This window comes from Vombatus ursinus, unplaced genomic scaffold (assembly GCF_900497805.2).
Source record: "Vombatus ursinus unplaced genomic scaffold, bare-nosed wombat genome assembly UNPS02014832.1, whole genome shotgun sequence".
NCBI classification, from domain to species: domain Eukaryota; kingdom Metazoa; phylum Chordata; class Mammalia; order Diprotodontia; family Vombatidae; genus Vombatus; species Vombatus ursinus.
The window spans coordinates 52,401,932-52,423,337 of record NW_020954610.1 but is presented as its reverse complement, the minus strand read 5'-3'; the positions used below and the strand labels follow the sequence as shown (position 1 = coordinate 52,423,337).

Sequence of the window (21,406 nt, the reverse complement as noted above, 5' to 3'; positions counted from 1 at the left end):
ATGTTTATCTTCTGCCCAAAGTGCTGACCTTCAGTTACTGATCAAATAACAGCATTAAATAGAATCACAGCCAGGGCAAGTCTAGAGTGTCATTAAAAGATGAATCAGTAAAGACCAAAGTAGATGGATGAATGTAAGATGAAAAAGAGGCCTCACACACTAATCTGATGCCTTGACCCTAGCCAGTACTGACTTATTAAAGACAATCTTGAAAGAAGAAATGAAATGACAAAATCATTGAAAAAGAAGACCTGGAGAAATGATTCAGAGACCTGGGCATGGTAGCCTGGGAGCAGATCTCAAACTAATGGTACAATGGGCATGTTTATTTAAAAGAGACAAGAAGAGGCAGTCATACCCCTGTATGCAGCACTGTCAGGAAAATAGAAGTGATCTTTTCTGGGTAATGAAAATGCACCCTTTGAAAAAATAACCATTTTTGATGGAGTATTTCCCCCATATCTAATTATACATCAAGTACTATGGACTCCATACCTCAAATCACTTTTATGTGTCCAATTTTTCTTGATGACTCAAGTTCATCATTATGAACATAATAATTCATTGTTATATGTGATATTAAAATTTATAGCACTTATTCCTTAATAATAACACTGTGAGGCAAAGTGTATATTATTACACCCATTTTACATATTGGAAACCTGAGGCTTAACCATGGTTACCGACTAGTGTTAGAGCCTACACCAGAACCCAGGCTTTCTGCCTCCATGTCCAATGATTTTTTGTCCACATCTGTACTACACTGTCAATGTGGTATTGCCTTTGGAGTTTTGTGTGTATGCGTGTGTGTGTGTGTTTGTGTAGACCTGTTTGCTCCAGACTGCTAGGCTTTTTGAGGTTTTTATGTCTACTTTAAAAATAATTTATCTGTCTTTATTCTTATTGTCAAACTACAATCTGTCACTTGCTGTTATTGGCAGTATACTTATGTTAAGCTCCTTCTATGTAAGGATTTTTCCACTTTTGTCTTTGTAACCTCAGTACCTAGTACACTGCCTGGCATACAGTATGTGCTTTATAAATACCTGTTGATTGGTTGTTTTAGCTCCCTCCCCCATCCTGTCTTCTCATTGACTGCTACTGGCCTGTGCACTTTGTATTGATCTCTTGACCCAGAAAAAATAGACACACAAATGCTTTATGAAATATAAAAGAATGACATCAGATATTATTACATTCTGTGTGATCAAGCATTATTACTATTGTTATTATAGCATTTAACATCCCTCCACCCTTCCATACCACAGTTACTTCCTCTTTAAAGATGGAACGTCTTTTATTTTCTAATTCATCCATGGTGGTTAAATGCCCAATAGAATTTATTTGACACATGAAACCTTTTTTTAAGAGAAAATCATGACCAACTTCTTTATCTGTTTGAGAAATCACCAGTTGTCTGGATTTTCAACCTCTGAGGATGGGGGTGGGGGTGGGGATGTGGTACTTGTCGGATTAAACAAAATAGCCCTCCATGGGAGCCTGATGTGATCAACCTGCCCATCCCACTAAGGGATGGATAGACATCAGGACCTACAGTGCAGTCAGTATGCCCCGTTTTCCAGGCCACTTTTCAGCAGGCAGGGAGGGAGGGAGGGAGAGAAGTACCAAGCATCCTTACCCGGTTTTCAAGCTGACCAGAGCGTCCTCGACTCCCTTCTGATTGAATTTGGTCATATACTGATGCATGTAAGGGTAATTATTCCTGATGTTCCTTTCTGTGCTCCCATTAGGAACTGTGCCAAACCGAAAAGGGGGGGAGTAATCATGAGGCTTCTGAAACTAGAGGAAGAGAAGACAAAGTCGTATTACATCTCATGAAGTGTAAACACACACAAATGCATTAATCAGCACAAGCATAAGAGCCATACCTGTATTCTCTGGGCTGCTTTGAATTTAGCCAAGGCCTGTGTACCACTTATATGCCCACCTCATTTGTCATAATATCTCTCTTTAGTCTGCACTTTAACAACTAGTACTTGATTATATATTCTATTCTATCCTATGTACTAATTTTGCCCTTCTTATCTAGAATAGAGTGCCCTAATGGAGAGAGATGGCATAATGGATAGAGCTCTGTGCCTGAAGTCAGAAAGATTCAAATTCAAATCCAGTTTCAGATACTTACTAGCTGAGGAAATCACCATATTTCTGTTGGCCTCAGTTTCCTCAACTGTAAAATTGGGATAATAATAGCACTTACTTCTCAGGGTTGTTGTGACCATCAAATGAGATGATATTTGTAAAGTACTTAGCACAATGCCAGGCACATAGTAAATGTTTATTTCACTTAGTAAACTTAGTAAATGCTTATTTCTATTTCCTTCCTTCCTCCCTCCCTCCCTTCCTTCGTCCTTTGCTTCCTTCCTTCCTTGTTAGTTGTTGGAGGTTTTTTCCCCAGAATATTTTTAAAATAATGGTATTTTTCTCAATTATATGTAAAAACAATTTTTAACATTCCTCTTTTCTTAAATTTTGAGTTCCAAATTTTCTCCCTCCATCTCATCCCCTTCCCTGAGAGGATAAGGAACTTGATATAAGTTATACATGTTCAATCATGCAAAACATATTCCCATGTTCGTCATGTTATGAAAGAAAACACAGACAAAAAAAAACCATGAAAAAAATAGAGTGAAAAACAGTATGTTCAATCTATCTTCAGACTCTATCAGTTCTTTCTCTGGAGGTGGATAGCCTTTTTCATCATGAGTCTTTTAGAATTGTCTTTGGATCATTGTATTGCTGAGACTAGCTAAGCCGTTCACAGTTGATCATAATATAATATTGCTGTTACTGTGAACAATTTTCTTCTGGTTCTGCTCACTTCACCTTGTATCAGTTTGTGTAAGTCTTTCCAGGTTCTTCTGAAATCATTTTGCTTATCATTTCTTATGGCATGATAGTATTTCATTACAATCATATACCACCACTTATTCAGCCATTCCCCTATTGATGTCTCCTCAATTTCCAATTCTTTGCCACACAGCAAGAGTTCCTATAAATATTTTTCTATAAATGGGTTCTCCCCACCCTCTTTCTCCGGGATACCTAGACCTAGTAGCGCTATTCTTGGATCAAAGGGTATGCACAGATTTATAATCCTTTGGGCACAGGTCCAAATTGCTCTCCAGAATGGTTGAATTGTTTATAACTCCACCAACAGTGCATTAGTGTTCCAATTTTCCCACATCCCCTTCAATATTTATCATTTTCCTTTTCTGTCATATTATCTAATCTGATAGGTGTGAGCTGGCACCTCAGAGTTGTTTTAATGTGCATTTCTCTAATCAGTAGTAATCTGGAGTATTTTTATGTGACTATAGATGGCTTTGATTTCTTCATCTGAAAACTGCCTGTTCACATATTTTCCACATTTATCAATTGGAGAATGACTTGTGTTCTTCCTTTTCTTCCTTCCTTCCTTCCTTCCCCTTCCTTCTTTCCTTTTTTCTTTCCTTTCTTTTTTCTATCCTTTATTTCTTCCTTTTAATGCCATATGATGGCTAACATTGGGCTCTGTACATATTGGGTGCTCAATAAATGACATCTAGTATTACGGTATTTTATAGGGTTCCAAAAAGTCATTGTAGTTTTAACCTTTAGCTTAAAATTGCATAAGGGCTATGAAATAGCATGTAAATATAATGAGGTGTTATTGTTACTATACTAACTATACTATGTTACTATAACTACACCTACCATTTCATGCCTCTAGTCTCAGCTCAGTCACTAACTATTGGGCAAGTTGATTAATCATATTGAGCTTCAATTTCTTCACCTATACAATGGGATATAAACTACATTCTTTTGTGAAGATAAAATATAATAATATTTTGAGGATAAAATAAACTAGACACAAAAGTGCTTTACAAAAACCTAAAAGCACTATGTTAACATCAGGCATTGCTATCTTATTATTTAAAACCTTCACTTCTTAAATAAGTTAATTGCCTTAAAAAACATGAGGAATATATTTTAGAATGCCTCCCAAGGACTTAGTAAAACAGGGGCCATATTCTCAAAACAAAACAAAAAAGTCAACATATCTAAATAGAAATTCTGCTTTTTGTTTTCATGGAACTCTGCTCTTATAGTAGAGAAGTTTTTGATCACATATACATTGATGCTATGTTAAAGGATAAGATATCCCCTTTCCTTAACAAATATTTAGCCATTCAAAAATGTAACAAATTAGGAACAATTATAAAATAATGATTTTGACACAAAAATAATAGAATGAACCCACCTAAATTTGTGGTATCACCTTAAAAATAATATATTCATTCCTATGATGTTACACCATTAATTAGTTTAAGAATTCTTCATTTTAGAACTGCCTTCAAAAAAAGTTTACAGCCACCTAACAGAATCATCAATTTCTACTATTTTATAGTTGCATACCATTTTGGGGGCCAAAACCCATCTTATGCAGCTTAAATCAACTACCTAATTCATCAGACTTGGCTCCAAATGTTTTTGGGTTATTTCCAAAAATCAAATTTACCCTAGAAAGATGACTTGTCACCACTGAGCGTAATCCAAAAAAAAAAAAATTATCACAGACTGAAGGCAATGTACAAATTATGAACACATTTTGGGCATCCTTGAGTAAGTGGACAATCTCTTAAAGTGACTACTTTGAAGGGTGGCACAGTCACTTGGATAGGAAATTTCTGATCATTCATATATACGTACTTACATACATTTATGCACACATGAGGATATATGCATATACATACATATATGTGTATGTAAAACAGTTCATTTTATCTTATCCCTCCCAAAGCAATCAATAACATTTTATGGAATGCTTTTACATCTCAACTTACCAAGTTCATAATGAGCAAAGATAAGAAACCATCATTAAAACAGTGGCAGATTATACATTAATATCTATTGTGGAGAATGAGTAGGTAGAGACATTCTATGAAAAATTTGACAAGCTTCTCCAAATCTAGTCAAAATATAATTTGAAACTTGTGCGCAGATTGGCACACGGTAGAAGATATATGCACACATATAATTTATTATATATTACATATATGTCTATGTGTATATACGCATATGTGTACATATGGATATGTGTGTATATATGTATATACATATATATACACACACACATGCAATTTTACAATAGGAAATGAAAGAACCCAAAGGTTTGTAAGTAATCCAAAAGCCTTGAACATGTATGTATACCATAAATTTTTAAAGATCTTTCAAAAGGCACTATGCATAACTATGGTTATATACATGGGAGAAATATACTGAGGCTCTGCTCCATACAGGTTAGGTCATTTTTTTTTTATGAGGCAATGGGGTGAAGTGACTTGCCCAGGATCACACAGCTAGTAAGTGTCAAGGGTCTAAGGCCAGATTTGAACTCAGGTCTTCCTGAATCCAGGGCTGGTGCTCTATCCACTGCACCATCTAGCTGCCCCTAGGTCTTTTTCTTAAAAGGAATTGAAACTGTCCCGAAGATCTAATTGGATGAGAGGACTAAAGCAAAAGCTGTTGATACGGTTTCCTAGTTGCTTCAGTACAAAAAGTCAAAAAGAGTTCCAGCTGGACTCTGATACTTGTTGAATATCCTTCCTCTTTATGGCTAAATAAATGTTTTGTTAACTGCTGGATGTTCTATGGCTCATTTCATTTTAATCTTGATCTTAAACTACCTGGGGATTGTCCTTAGACATGTCATTACTAAAACAATAGTGAAAAAATTAAAAAAAAAACAAGAAAAAGAAGAAAGAAAAGAAATTGAGAATATCTGACAAAAAATGACCAGTTACCAATGTGGGGGCCATTTCAGAATCAGTTGTCTGTGTGTAGTCAGATCATTGTTCAGTTAAAACAGAGAAAAAAATTAGGAAAAAAATATCAAGATGAGAAAATCCTAACTAAAAACATTCCAGGCTGACCTAATTAAATAATGGAGCTTTAAAAAAGAGAAATGGATAAAATTAAAGATATATGTATTATAATAACTGTCATTACATACAGATGTTTGGCTAATAGAAAATAAGTGTAACAGTGAAGAGGTCAACACACTCAGAAACTGTCCCAGACAACAAGCACTTGATTTCTTCCTCAAGAAGACAGACTTGGTATCCAAAGGTGTAATGAATTTAGAATATGAGCTCATTTGTAAAATGTTCAGCATAATTGCACATTACAAGCAATATAATTTTATAAATAAAATAAGCAGGAGAGGGGAAAACAAGTCCACAGGAAGCTTGGAAGACTCATTTTAACTAGAATGATACCAAGAGCATTTTTAATCTGAACTTGGAAAGAGAAAAAACAAGTGTCAGATAAATCATCTGCCAGTGTTTCTGTAGTAATCTCATCTCATCATTGACAACAGAGGAACAAATACATTTTGACTCTGATAATTCTGTGGCCAATGTTCTGTATGACAATTAGATTTCAGAAAATGCAATCATTAGGTGACGCAGTGGATAGAGCACTGGCCCTGAAGTCAGGAGGATCTGAGTTCAAATCCGGCCTCAGACCAAACATGTGACACATACTAGCTGTGTGATCCTGGGCAAATCAATTAACCTCTGTTTGCTTCAGTTTCCTCAACTGTAAAATGAAGATAATAATAGCACCTATCTTGTAAGGTTGTTGTGAGGATCAAATGAGATAATGTTTGGAAAAAGCATTTAATACAGTACCGTTATATAGTTGGCACTACATAAATGCTTATTCAATTCTTGATATGCCTACTTTCTCCTCTATATAAAATCTTTATCAGAAAAATCCATACATGCATTAAGGGAATCATTAATGAAAATATGAGAAGGGATCAGATAGATTTTTATGGATGATTTCCTATAACAGACTACATTTTTGCACTCACAAAACTGAATAAAACATAACATAATATGTGATCCATCTGCATGTATTGTTTATCAACAAATGCGAAAAAGCGTTTTGGGAGAGCAAAATGCAGTCTTCAAGAGTGTCCATTTTTGTGTCTCCCATTCGTATGTTGTTGTTCAGTTGTTCAGTCATGTTTGACTCTTTATGACCTCATCTACCATTAGCACGCAAGGCCCTTTTATCCTCCACTATCTCTTGAAATCTGTCCAAGTTTATGTTCATTGTTTCCATGACATTATCTATCCATTTAATCCTCTGCTGTCACCTTTTCCTTTTGCCTTCAATCTGTCCCAACATCAGGGTCTTTTCCAATGAGTCCCGTCTTCTCATTATGCGGCCAAAGTATTTAAGTTTCAGCTCCAACATTTGACATTCCAATGAATAGTCTGAATTAATTTCTTTAAGTAATGGCTGATTTGACCTCTTGCTGTCCAAGGGACTCTAAAAAGTCATCTACAGTACCATAATTCAAAAGCATCAATTCTGTGATGCTTAGATTTCCTCATGGTCCATTTTTACAGCCACATATTGCTATTGGAAAAACCATAGCTTTGACTATATAGATCTTTTTCAACAAGGTGATGTCTCTGATTTTTAGTATGCTGCCCAGATTTGCCATAGCTTGTTTTTCAAGGAACAAGCATCTTTTAATTTCATGGCTGCAGTGCCATCTGCAATAATCTTTGAGCCCAAGAACATAAAATCTGATACTGTTTCCATTTCTTCTCCCTCAATTTGCCAGGAAGTGTTGGGACCAGTTGGCAATATCTTAGGTTTTTGTTTTGTTTTATTTTATTTTTATTTATGTTAAGCTTCAAACCAGCTTTTATACTCTCCTCTTTCACCCTCATCAAGAGGCTTCTTAATTCTTCTTCACTTTATCTCATTCATGTAGTCTTATGCAAAATATCATGGAAAATTCCTTGATGTGACAACATAGATGGCGGTTCAATGATCTCATTATCAGTATCAATTGAGGCACAAAATTGGGAGACAGGTACCAAAAAGATGTTTACAACTTCCGTGGAAGTTGTCCTGTGAAGTCCATAAGAGAGAAGGGATTCCTTGTAGATGATGAGGTCCTCCAAACATTCCCATTTTGGGATGACATTGTGCTGATGAAATCAAGCCCTAGAATACTATAGGACCACCTTGGTAAGATCCATGGTGCTCAAAAAATATAGGCCTAATAACCCACACAGAAAAATAGGCCCTTTTTGAAGTCACATTTATCTCTAATTTAAAAAAATCTGTAATCATCATAGCTTCAGTCAAGTAAACATGAGCAAGTTAATGTACTCTGGAATTTTCAGGGGAAAGCTTCAAGAGAATAGATTTGGTGCAGACTGCCCTAAATCAAATTGATTTATTAGTAAAATATGATTAAAAAATTTGAAGAAGCTCAGTAATCTGACCTGCCAATCCCATCGAAATGCAAATCAATGAATGGTAGTACAGACGGGGCTCCTAGAGGAAGCACCTCCTATTTCTACCAATGGATAGAGCCACAGATGAAGAACCCTCAAAATACCAATAATGAAGATTCAAGAGGTGATCAAAATATGCTGTTTACAAAAGTCACAGGATTACCCATAATATTGATGTCAGAGCTGTAACTAGTATAGAGTGAATGAGAAAGAATATTTTTTGTTGAAGGGGGTGGGAAACACCTGCCCCCATCAGTGTCTGATTCTTGACATTGGCAGTTCAGAACCCTGTATCTCCTATTATAACTACACCTGGCTCACCAAGACTAGAATAACTCTTAAATAGCATCTCATTTCTGGGCCTGCTCATCCTCTCAAACTCTGCAGATGCAGAGACCAGGGTCTGTGAAGATTCTGATGTACTTTCCTGGTACAACGTCACTTACAGTGGCACGATCCTCTGTATCCTTGCCATCCCTTTTCACTAAAAAAAGTTCCCCAGGTGGTCATCACTGCTTAAAGTTCTAGCTATAGAATATGAAAATTGGTTAAGCTAGCTTACATAAAGATTACCTAGAATGTATATGGCGCATTAAGGTCTGAAAAGTGTTTTACATAATTTATCTCATCAAATCCTCGCAATGACACCATAAGGTAGGCAATATTATTATCCCCATTTTGCAGTTGAGGAAAGTAAGACTGAGAAAAATTCACTGACTTGCCTAGGATTACCCAGCTAGTAAGTGTCTGAAGCAGGATTAGGAACTCAGGTCTTCCAGATTCCAAGTTCAGCACTCTATCTATCTCCCAGACCACCTAGTCATATCTATCTGAGTTGGGAACAAAGCAGGCTTACTCTACAAAAAAAATCTCCAATAGGAAAGATCTCAATAGTAGCTTCCCCCAGGGAAAAAGTGAGGCTCTAGGGAAGTTGTATAAAGTAGAGATAATTATATAAGGAAAGTTATAAAATCAGAGTATGTTAAAGCTACAAGGGACCTTAGACATAATCTAGTCCAAGGTCCTCATTTTATAGATGAATAAACAGAGATATAAAGATGCTAATTGATATGACCAATTCCTTCCAGGAATTCCACTATGGCATGCAAGCCTCACTCAAAGCATCTGGGCTGGAAAGAAAAGAAATAAAAATGAAAATAAACTTTAAACATTTTCAGTTTAAAAATCGACACAATTTCAAGCTTAGTTAAAATTTTCTTTTGAAAATAATTTCTGTTAAATTAGATGTGTGACTGCCTAATGAAGAGTTGCATCTTAATTTCAGGAAATAGGGATTCATTGTTCCAGAGACACCACCTGGAAGCTTCACCTTTGTGTGGCAACAGTGAAATGCTCTTTGCATTTATTTTTCCAACAATCAGTGCCCTAATTCATCACTACTAGTGGGTGAGATCCAAGCCAAACTTCCTTTCGACAGCAACTGCCTCCTCTGGGGCACCGAGGTAATGCTTCTCTTCATAAATCTGGTTGTTGGAGCAGCCGTTTCCAATCTCCCAAGACATTTGAAGATGGCCTATTTGACAAAGTGCTTTTCCACTCCAGTCCCCATCTGCTACAATTACTGTATAGCTTTGAAAATGTTCTTTTCTTTCCCTCTGCTTTACATATCTGCAGAAACACGTAAACAGCCTCACTGAAAGAGTCAAGACAGTTTTTGGACCCACTGGCATTTTCCCCACCTCACCAAATTTGGTAGGCCATCAAAGAGGTGAATAACAAGGTCCCCTCCTCCATTTTACAAATACCCCTTGGACTAACTACTGACTTCTGACTTTTTTCTTCAAGCCGATGTTCAGTCACAGAATGACAGAATTTTAGAATAGGAAGGGATCTCAGAGGCCATTTGATTCAGCCCGTAACCCCTGATTTTACCTGCATAAAAATGGCAAAGAGGTTGGAAGAGATCATATGATTTGGCCAGGACCATGTAACACCTTAAGAATGCTACTCTTGAAATGTGTATACCCTTTGACCCAACAATAGCACTTCTAGGGCTATAGCCCAAAGAGATCACACAAACGGGAAAAGGACCTACATATACAAAAATATTCATAGCAGCTCTTTTTGTGCTGGCAAAGAATTGGAAATTGAGAGGATGCCTATCAATTGGGAAATGACTGAGCAAGTTGTAGTATATGAATGTGATGGAATACTATTGTGCTATAAGAAATGATGAACAGGCTGACTTCAGAAAAACCAGGAAAGACTTGTATGATTTGATGCTGAGTGAAGTGAGCAGAACCAAGAGAACATTGTACACAATAACAGCTACGTTATATGATGACTAATATTGGTAAACTTAGCCCTTCCTGGCAATACAAGGATCTAAGACATCTCCAGAGGCCTTGTGATGGAAAAGGCTATCCACATCCAAAGAAAAAACTATGGAAGTTGAAATGCTATTTATTTTCTCTTCTGTTGAGTTTTGTTTCCTCTTTCTGATGGTTCCTCCTATTGGTTTTAATTTTTACTTACAACATCACTAATGTGAAAATATGTTTAATATGAATGTAAATGTATAGCCCATATCAGATTGTGTGCCATCTTGGGGAGGGTGGTGGGAAGGAAGGGGGAGAAAAATTTTAAACTCAAAAGCATTTGGAAGTGATTATTGATAAACCAAAATAAATTAATAAAAAAAAAGAATGCTACTCTTGGGTCAGCTAGGTGGTGCAGTGGATAGAGCACCAGCCCTGGAGGCAGACGGACCTGAGTTCAAATCTGGCCTCAGACACATAACACTTACTAGCTGTGTGACCCTAGGCAAGTCAATTAACCCCATTGCCTAGCAACCCCCCCAAAAAAAGAATGTTACTCTTACCTATTGCTATTGCAATCAAGCAATCAATCCTTCAATCAACAAACATTCATTAAGGATTTACTTTGTCTCAGGCACTGGACAAATTGCTAGGATACAGAGACGAAAAAATTTCTACCTTTGAGGAGTTTATAGTTTACTCCTCTACATAGCATCTCACAATTTCATGGACCCCTGCTAGAAGATGGTAACAGAATAAGGTCTCTATATGCCCCTATCATTATTTCTATAAAGCCTCGATTGATTTCATTGAAACAATGAGCTCATGGGGTTGTGGTCATTTGCATACCTTCCTGTGCACCTGAAGGAAACATATACACATCTATACAGTACTATATTATCTTATGATTTACTTAAAGATGCTCACATACCCTTTCTGTTTCCACCTTACATCTCTTTTCTATATCCCCTTCTCTCCAGTACCACATTCACAGGTCTAACTCAGTCCTTCATCAAGTCTCATCTAGAGTATCACAAGAGTCTCCCACATGGTCTCTCTGCATCAAATTTCTCCCTACTCCAATCCCCACTACTCAGCTGACATGGAGATTTTTCTAAAGCCTTGATCTGACCATCTTACCCTGCCCCCTTGCTCAATGAGCTTCAGTGGCTCCTATCACCATAAGATTCTCTATTTGGCATCTAAAACTTCTCATAACCTGTTCCCTTTTTACCTTTCCAATCTTACACTTTACTACCCTCCACTCTCTGATCCAGCTACACTGGCTTACTTATAGTCTGTCAAGTATGACACTCTATCTCCCATCTCTCTACATTTGGACCAGCTGGCTCCCATGCCTAGAATGCCCTGTTCTCTTACCTCTTGCTCTGTTTACTTCAAGACTAAGCTCAGGAGGCCTTTGCTAGTCTCCCTTCCTCTGTCCCCCACATGTTAGTGCCTTTAACTTTTAGATTACTTCCTAGCTACTCTGTATGGTTCTTGTATACACATAGTTGTTTACATTATGTCTCCCCCATTAGAATGTATGTTACTGGAGAGCAGGGTCTATTTTTACCTTTCTTCATATCCCCAGCACTTTACACAGTTCAAAGTATACAGTAAGGGCTTAATAAATACTTTAATTTCAATACTGACTGTGCCATGTGACAAAATTTACTTTTTGTTGATTACATACTTTAATACTCTCTTCTATACCCACTTGTTGTTATTGCTGTTCAGTCGTTTTCAGTCATATCCAAATCTTCATAACACCATTGGGAGTTTTCTTGGCAAAAATACTGGACAGTGGATAGAGCACCAGCCCTGAAGTCAGAAGGACCTGAGTTCAAATCCGGCCTACCAAACACTTGTCACTAACTAGCTGTGTGACCCTGGGCAAGTCATTTAACCCCAATTGCCTAAAAAAAAAATACTGGAGAGGTTTGCCATTACCTTCTTCAGCTCACTTTACATATTAGGAAACTGAGGGAAACAGGGCTAAATGACTTGCCCAGGGCCACAAAACTAATAGGTGTCTGAGGCTAGATATGAACTCAGGAAGGGAAGTTCTTCTGACTTCAGGTCTAAAACTCTATCCACTGCACCACTTAGTTGCCCCTTCCATACTCACAACTTCTTCTAAATAGACTAATATATCAATTCTATCTCTTATTAAAATGGCAGTAGAGTAAGACAACTTCCAACTATGATCAAACTAGGATGGCAGGCCACTACAACAAGATTCAAAAAAGTATAAAATGATCTTAAAATCTATTAAGTAAATAATACGTTTCCTTCTGGGATAGATAATATCACCTCCCTGGGGCATAGTTTTAATCTCTGAGTCCTGAACTTCTACCATCATCTTTGGTCTGCGAAGTAGAAAAAAGCCAAGGGACAGACTCAGTGAATCAGTAGCCCCTGTGGTCTGTAAGTATCCCTGTGTTAATTGATTAATTTTCCTGATTTTCCTAATCACCCCCTGGCCACAAAACCTCTTAAGCCAAATTCTAATTCTAATTATCCTCAGAGTTGGGGAAGCCAATGGTTGCCTTGATCTCTTATGTAAAGCCACATTTGTTGTTTCAATATGTTGGATTTATTTAAATAGATGTTAAAGGACTCTTTCTGGCATAAGGTTTCCCTTAGGCCCTTTCCACTTCTTAAAGAAAAGTATTTCAGCCAGACTACAAGCATTTATTAAGCACCTACCATATGCCAGGCATTGTGCTAAATGCTGGAAATGCAAAAAACAAGGCAAAATCAGTCCCTACTCTCAAGGATCTCACATTCCAATAGGGGAGATAACATGCAAACGATTATGTAGACACAATAAATTGGAGATCATCAAAACAGGCAAAGTATTTGCTTAGAGGGAGATGAGAAAAGGTCCCTAGTGAAAAAGAAAATTGGAGAAGATGGGATTTTAGCTAGAAGCTGCGGGAAGTGAAGTAAGCCAGGAGATGAAGACAAGGAGAAAGAATATTTCAGTCATGAAAAATAGCCAGTGAAATTGCTTGGAGTCAGGAGACAACTTAACATGCTCAAGGGACAGCAAGGATGCTGGTATGTCTGTATCACAGAGCACATGAAGGAGAATAAAATGTAAGAATATTGGAAAGGTAGGAAGGGGCCTGGTCATGAAGAGTTTTAAAAACCAAATAGAAGATTTTATTTTTACAAAGCCATTGGAGTTTATTGAAAGGGGGTGGGGGAGTTGATGGGTAACAAATCTTGTTGAGCCTCAGTTTCCTCCCCTGTAAAATGAGAATTTGAACTAGATGATCTCTAAGCACCTTTCCAGTTTTAAGATTTTATGTTGGGCTACTTTGCCAGGCACTGGGACACATTCTAGCAGATTCAGAACTCTGTCTTTTGCCTCACAATATTTATCTGAAAGGTAAAAGGCTCTGAAAGAAAATCTATAGGAATATAAATGAATCACAATGTTAATGGAATGAATTATGTATAAAAGACAAAAGATGGTATTTTTTTTTAAATAAAACCGGCCAGGATATAGGTGTAAGAAATTCTTATAAGTAATGTGTGATTGGCTAGAAGACCTTTCCACTCCTCTCTGCAAAAGATTTATACTACACACTTATTCAAATTACCCATCTGTCTGCTATTCGTATTAGTTAGGAATTTAATAGGAATGACTGCACATATTTCTGGAGCGCTCACCTCCCTAGGATTTCTACCCATTCTTTCATTCTTGAGAGGCACAGAGAGACCAAAATTGAGAATCTGATTTTTTTATAGAGCAAAATAAATAAAATGCCATACCTCTGACTCACAGATCCCACTGCTACCCCAAGGAATTCAATGACAAAAAAGAAAAGTTCTATATTAACTGATATATTTATAGCAGCACTTTTTTATAGTAACAAAGAACAGGAAACAAAGTAGATATGCATTAATTGGGGAAATGGCTAAACTAGTTGTTACATAAATGTAACTGAATATTATTCTGTTGGAAGAAAAAATACAGAGTGGCATGGGAAGATTGTTATGAACAGAAACAAAAATGAAATAAGTAGAACCATGAAAAATACTATACATAATGATTACAACAATGGAAGAGGAATGGAATCAAAATGGAAGGCTGGAAAATTAGAATGATAAACCTGGTCCAAAGGAAGAAATATGAGAAGGCACTTCCTCTACCCCACCCCACAATATGTCTCCACTTTTTTTGCAGAGGTGGAGGATTATTTTTGGATATGGCAGGTATAGAGCAACACAGAATGATGTTAAACTTTTTCAATGTGTTGGTTAGGTTAGATTTGTTGAACTAACTAACTGTCTCTGTCTCTCTGTCTTTCTCTGTCTCTCTCTGTGTCTCTCTGTCTCTGTCTCTGTCTCTCTCAAAAGAAGAATCTCTAAGAAGGGTAGTGTAGAAAGATATTTTGGGACTTATAGTTGATATGAAAACCAAAGACAGGAATAAAATGTATTTCGTGGGGAAAGAGTAACTGAACTCTGAATAATCGCAATAAACAATCTCAGTCCTGGAGGACAGATGAAGAAACTCATTTGCCAGAGTTACCTCCACACCATGGTGAGGCACTATACTTGAATGGAAGTTTTTTTTTTTAATTACAACTATTTATCCAATTGAAAAAAACTTATAAAAGACTCTTTGTGTGATTTAAATAGACGGAAAACGTGATTTTTTCCCACAGGTATTCACTGAGGAAACCACTTATATATAGAATTAAAATTAATTGATTCAATATAGATTTTTATTTCACAGGCCTTCTCAGTACCTCCACTATTAAACTTAGAGGAGCACTCAACTTATTTACTCTATGGATTCCATTGCTTATTTAATGGTATCACACATTTAATTAAAAGATCTATCTACTTTCTTATATCACCTCTGAGTGCTGAAGTGGATCTGTATCTCATGAGGACATAGCAAGCATTGTTAAGTGTTTTTAAGTCACAGCAGGACAGTCAAGCTATTATGGGTTCTAATTAGTTCTCTCACAAGCTATAACATATCTTATACCTGAATTCCAAAGCATTTTCTTTTGACTTGGGTAATAAATATTAAGGACAAGAGAAAGAGAGAGAGACAGAGAGACAGAGAGAGACAAAGAGACAGACAGAGAGACAGAGGAACAGGGAGGGAGAGAGTTGAGAGTTAAATAGCATACATATGTCATATATATGCAGTGTGCATATATACATCTATGGTTGTGTATATATGTATATGTGTATGTGTATATATAATATACATCCCTTCTATTTTTCAAACAATCAGTCTTTAATGCTTTCTTCCTGAAATTTTCTCTTTATATCACATGACACTGTTGTCATAATGGAATAATTGTCTTCTCTATTCATTCACTTTCTGTATCCTCTTCATAAACATCTTGCAAGGCTCAATTCTTAATCTTCTGTTCTTTTCTTCATACTCACTTAAAGAAACCTGCTCCTATGCCTTCAGTTGCCATGACTATGCAGGTGCTTACCAAATGTGTACCTCCAGTTCCAGTCTCTTGTCTTCTCTTTAGAGTTTGAGGTCTCCCTCCCTTTCCCTGTAACCTCATGGCACCCTATTTTAGGACTTTGTTCAATGTGTGAGCAGTGGTAAGTATTGCTGACTAATGACTGCCTTTCTATCAAGACCTTTGCTGATTCATGTAAATGAGGCATCATGTAAATGAGGCATACATCAATGGCAAAGAGGAATTCTGCAAGACTAGTAAGATTTTGTGAAGAGACCAAATGATCCATACACAATGTGACTGCAGACATTGGCAATCCTAAAGCTATGAAGTTGATGAGCATACAGCAAGTTCATTTTTGTGTCCCAAGCCTAAAATTCAAAAATGTGGCAGCCTCATTTTCCTCTTTTCTTCCTTTGCATGAACACTTCTGAATAGCCACTTAAAACTTCATAAGCTCTTCCTCTACCCTCATTACATTTCAGTTTGATGAGCCCTCAAACAGGTGTTTTCATGCTCACTTTGAATACACAGAAATTGCAGCTTAGCGAACAAGGCTAATGATTTGCCCAAGCTTCTAGAGTCAATGTCCAAGGAGGAGTTTCCTGGTGCAACTTGAGGATTTTGTGGTAAACACAACCTACTTTTTTCTTTTGCCCAAATATGAGGGTTTTGTTTAGGAAAGAGCTAGATGTGTAGATTTGGATAGATTTAAAGATAAAGAGGAGACAACCCAAAAGAACCTTAGTGTTCACTGAATCCCACTCCCTTGTTTCATAGATGAGAGAAATGAGGTCAAGAAAGGGAAAGTGATTGGGCCAAGGTCACATAGCTATTTAATGATGGAACTCTAACTATAATTACAGCAATGTGGCACAAGTAGATGGAGCAATGGGTTTGGAGTCTGGAAGATCTGAGTTTAAATTCTGCCTCAGACACTTACTAGATGTGTGACTCTGAGCAAGTCACTTAACATTTCTCAGTCTTACTTACCTCATCCGTAAAATAGGGACACTAATAGCATCCACTTTCCAGTGTAGTTGTGAGGGATCAAGTGAAATAATAATTGTAAAGCATTTAGCACAGTGCTTGGGGCATAGTAAGTGCTAAATAAATATTAGCTATCATTATTGTTGTTGTTACAACCCAAATCTCTTTTTTTCCTAGTCTGATGGATATTTTTTTGTTTTTTTTTTTTCACTATGCACACTGCCATTCAAGGGGTAAAATATCATCATCCAACCTGTAGTGGATATTATACCCACTACCAGGTATAATATCCATGAAGCATCATCACTGAACAGCTTATATAGATCTCAGGAAGTACTGGACAGCTGGGCTTCCCAGTCGTTAGAGCACCGGCCTAAAGGAAGATCTGAGTTCAAATCCTGCCTTAGACCTTAATTAGCTGTATGTCTATGGTCAAATCAAAACCTCTTTTAACATCAATTTCTTCATCTGTAAAACAGGGGTAGTAGCACCTACTTCACAGGTTTGTTGTGAGAATCAAATGAAATAATGTGTGTATGTGTGTGTTCTTTGCAAACCTTAAAGCCCTATGTAAATGTTGCATTGGATTATTGTTACTCTAATTGGAAATTGTCTTTGAATGAGGGAGATGAGGGGAAGGATGGCATTTATCTTAGAAGATCTCAACCCATGAGATCTTCTTATCCAGGTAAAAAACAACAATAGCATTGTATTTGGCAGGTCCAGATAGTTATGTGGCACTCACATAACTTACTCATATTTCAGTACATTCATTTTGCAGCAGCAGAAACAGTCATCTTGTTAGATTAAGTCATACAGAAAGGACCAGTGACAAAACACATCCACCAGAGACCACCTACCTTTTTATCACTTAGGCCAGTCACCTGGTCAACAAATTCCTCTTGAATCATGAAGGCAGCCAGGTTGGCAGTGTAACTGGCCAGGAATATGACCGCAAAGAAGGCCCAAACAGACACCATGATTTTGCTGGTGGTCCCTTTCGGGTTCTGAACAGGCACAGAATTATTGAAGACTAGGCCCCAGAGCAACCATACAGCTTTTCCAATTGTAAAAGAAGGCCCGTGGGGAGCTGAAAGTTATTTGGAAAAAGAAAATACATCATGAGAATCTTTCAAAATTTTGTAGGAAAATTATGGGTCAATTTTTCTGCTAAAGACAATACTATATTAACAAGTGACATTAAAACAAAGATTCTTCACCTGGATCTCACAAACCCGAATGGAAAAAGCAATTACAATTACACAAATATCTAACTGCAATTTAGCATTTCTTTCAATTAATAAAAAAAAATATTCTGAGTTACATAAGCCTTATCAGATGGCTACAGATCTCCATCATACACTCACTCACACACACACACACACACACACACACACACACCCCAAACATAAGATTAAGAATCCCTGTATGAAAGGTTAACAATGGAGCCAGCATCTGGAATCCATTTACCAGTTTCCTATGGTCCTTTTTTTGTGAAAGGCTATGTTTTAGGTGTCTAGGAAGAAGGGTTTGGGGGGTGGGAGAATACAAGACATGGTTCTTGACCTTAAGAAACTAACAGACTGGTAGAAGAATTTGCTATAAACATAAATGGCCATAATAATGAGTAAAATATGCAGTCTCTGTAGAATATAAGATCCTTGAGGGCAGAGACTACTTCATTTCCACCCTTTGAATACCCGGTGCCCCACATTTCCTGGCAGAGAGTGTTGAATTAAATGTTTATGAACAAGCGTTTAAGATAGGTACAAATAAAATTTCATAAGAATTCAAAGGAAGACAAGATTAGTCTTCAATGGTAGAATGAGGGGAGTTTTAAAAGAAGATATAGAATTCAAAGTAGGCCTTGAAGGATCTCTGCTGTCAGGTATGTATGGCCAAAGGTATTCTAGTTTCAGGGAATTCTGTGAACAAAAGGCATTGAGGAAAGAATGAATGAGATGGGCAAGTAGACCTTGACTTATAAAACATATGAAGGACAATAATGAGGCACAAGGCTAGAAGGTGGGTTGGAGAGAAATTGTAAAGGACCTTAAATGCCACACTAGAGGACTTCTGTTTTAATCTGTAGGCAATGGGAAGCCACTGAAGATTTCTAGGTAGGGAAGTGACAGGATCGAGGTTGTGTAACAGGAAGGATAACCTGAATCAAGGAGGGGCTGAAAGTAGATATATGGTTTAGGAGTCAAATATTATAAAGCAGGTGAGAAGAAATAGGCTTCCTGCCTTCATTATAGACTACATTCCCTACTCTTAAAAGTAATATTCTTCATATATTTCTATCAGAGTGGATTTTGTCCTTCTGTCTTTCCAATGTAAATGGAAATTGGGTATGCAACATCTAGGCTTGAATGGGAAGTGATGTTATGACCTGTTTTAACGATGGATTTGATTTTCATTTTGGGGAACCGATCTTCTTAATGAACTCAAGAGCTCCTTACAAAAATCTTTCTGAGAAGCTGCTTCATCATTCGTCTAACACACTTTCATATAAGCTTCATGAAATTCAGCTGGGCCAATATTTGGCATGTTAATCCAAGTATTCCTGGCTATTTCCATCCATCACACTCAAATATAGAGTGCATATGATGTAGGAATTAAATGACGGTAAAATGTTTTCCAGATGGGGACATTAAAAAACAGAGCGAGGGAAGTCAGTTCTGACATTGCACAATTAGAATTCATTTCAATAGTGAATCATAAAGAAACAAGCCACACATCACACAACTTCTTGTCTTTCAGTCCTGATCTGTCTGGTAACTTCACGTTCCTTTTAGGAGACTAAAATGTTCCCTGCCAAAAGATTTAAGTACAAATAGAAAAAAAAAAATACCAAAACATATTGGGAGGGAAATCTAAAAGCACATTTTAAGGCTTTTCAATTCTTTGTCCATTTTGTACGAAAACCAATTTATGTCTTCATTTCATAAAGGGAAAAATATTTTTAAAAAATAAAGGTTAATCTTAATGCTATTTAAGTAAATTCATGTATATATATATATATATGTATGCATGTATATATGTAGGTATGTATATGCAACTAGGTCATAATTAGTAGAAATAATCCCCTGAGGTGGCCACATATATTTGAATCTGCACAATTCAAATTTGTAATTATATAAAGTGTGGTAATTAGTTTCAGTCCAATAGAAATATGCAGTGTGAATTCAAATAATGTGACTTCAGGGAACTGATTATATGTACTATTTGGTGCCTTTTTTCATATATATCAATATCAGCACTGATACATATACATATATGTGTACAGATATATGCATTTGGATGGAGATAGATATTCACATATATATGGCATATCATAATATATACACACATTATATATATATACATGTATACAACATGTATGTGGATATGTGTGTGCATGTCTATATGTATATTTCCTCTCTTCCTTTAAAGTTATAGACTTGTAATCCCTGCTTCTGGAAAGGCTGTGGATTGATTGAGCATGGGAAGTCTGAGCTGAAGTAGAGCTAGAGATGATCAGGTCTGCACTAAGTCTGGCATCAATACAGGGAGCCTCTAGGATCAGGCTGCCTAAGGAGAAAAATAGCCAAGACTGGAAACAGAGCAGGTCAAAGTTTCTGTGCTTATCAGCAGAGAGAATGGGCCCATGAATGACAACCGCATTGTTAGCTTGGGTGAGATAGAGAGATCTAGCTTTCAAAAAGACCAAAACAAACAAACAAAAAGTCATTTTTAAAAAATCCTGCGCTATTTGATCAATGGTTCCTGAATACTAAATGGACCAGGTGTATCAATAAATGCAAAAAAAATTGTTATAATTTTACTTCAAAATAAAAATTTTATCTTTCTATCTCTATTTTCTTTGACTTTATGGATAAAAAAATACACTGTGTCAATTGATGCTCCTTGGTTCTTTGAGGGGAATGTGTTCTCTAACAAGAAAAAAAAGAGTTTGCTAAAGGCTAATGAAATAGCACTCATTAAGTATTCCACACTCCATTTTAATCCCATGTACAAAGCTCAGCAAAAGAAAAGGGAGAAAGGATGCTGAATGCTGAATAGATAGTTGGTTTAGTCAAAACTGAATGCTTACCTTTTCCTCTGGCTAAGCTCCTGTTATAGCCAACTGGACTGAAGTATTCAAATATGAAAACAGCCATGGCAGACACAATGAGGAGCATCACGAACATCATCACCCACACAGAAGCGCTAAAAGGCTCTGCAACAAAAGAGATGCAAAGAACAAAACCCAGCTGATTATACTAAAATTCTAGAAGGCTCTGTGTGTGTATGTGTGTGTGTGTGTGTGTGTGTGTGTGTGTGTGTGTGCGTGCGAGAGAGAGAGACA

The 21,406-nt window shown here is 36.8% G+C and overlaps 1 protein-coding gene across 1 annotated transcript in view; it reads right to left on the bottom strand.

Moving 5' to 3' along the window:
- The window catches only part of GRIN2A (glutamate ionotropic receptor NMDA type subunit 2A), a 466,205-nt gene that overhangs the window by 60,009 nt on the left and 384,790 nt on the right, over nucleotides 1–21,406 (bottom strand). The window contains exons 7-9 of the mRNA XM_027839475.1: nucleotides 21,152–21,277; nucleotides 17,916–18,145; nucleotides 1,640–1,800 (exon numbers count right to left, since the gene is read on the bottom strand). Coding sequence (XP_027695276.1) covers nucleotides 1,640–1,800; nucleotides 17,916–18,145; nucleotides 21,152–21,277 — 517 coding nt within the window. The remainder of the gene's footprint in view (nucleotides 1–1,639; nucleotides 1,801–17,915; nucleotides 18,146–21,151; nucleotides 21,278–21,406) is intronic.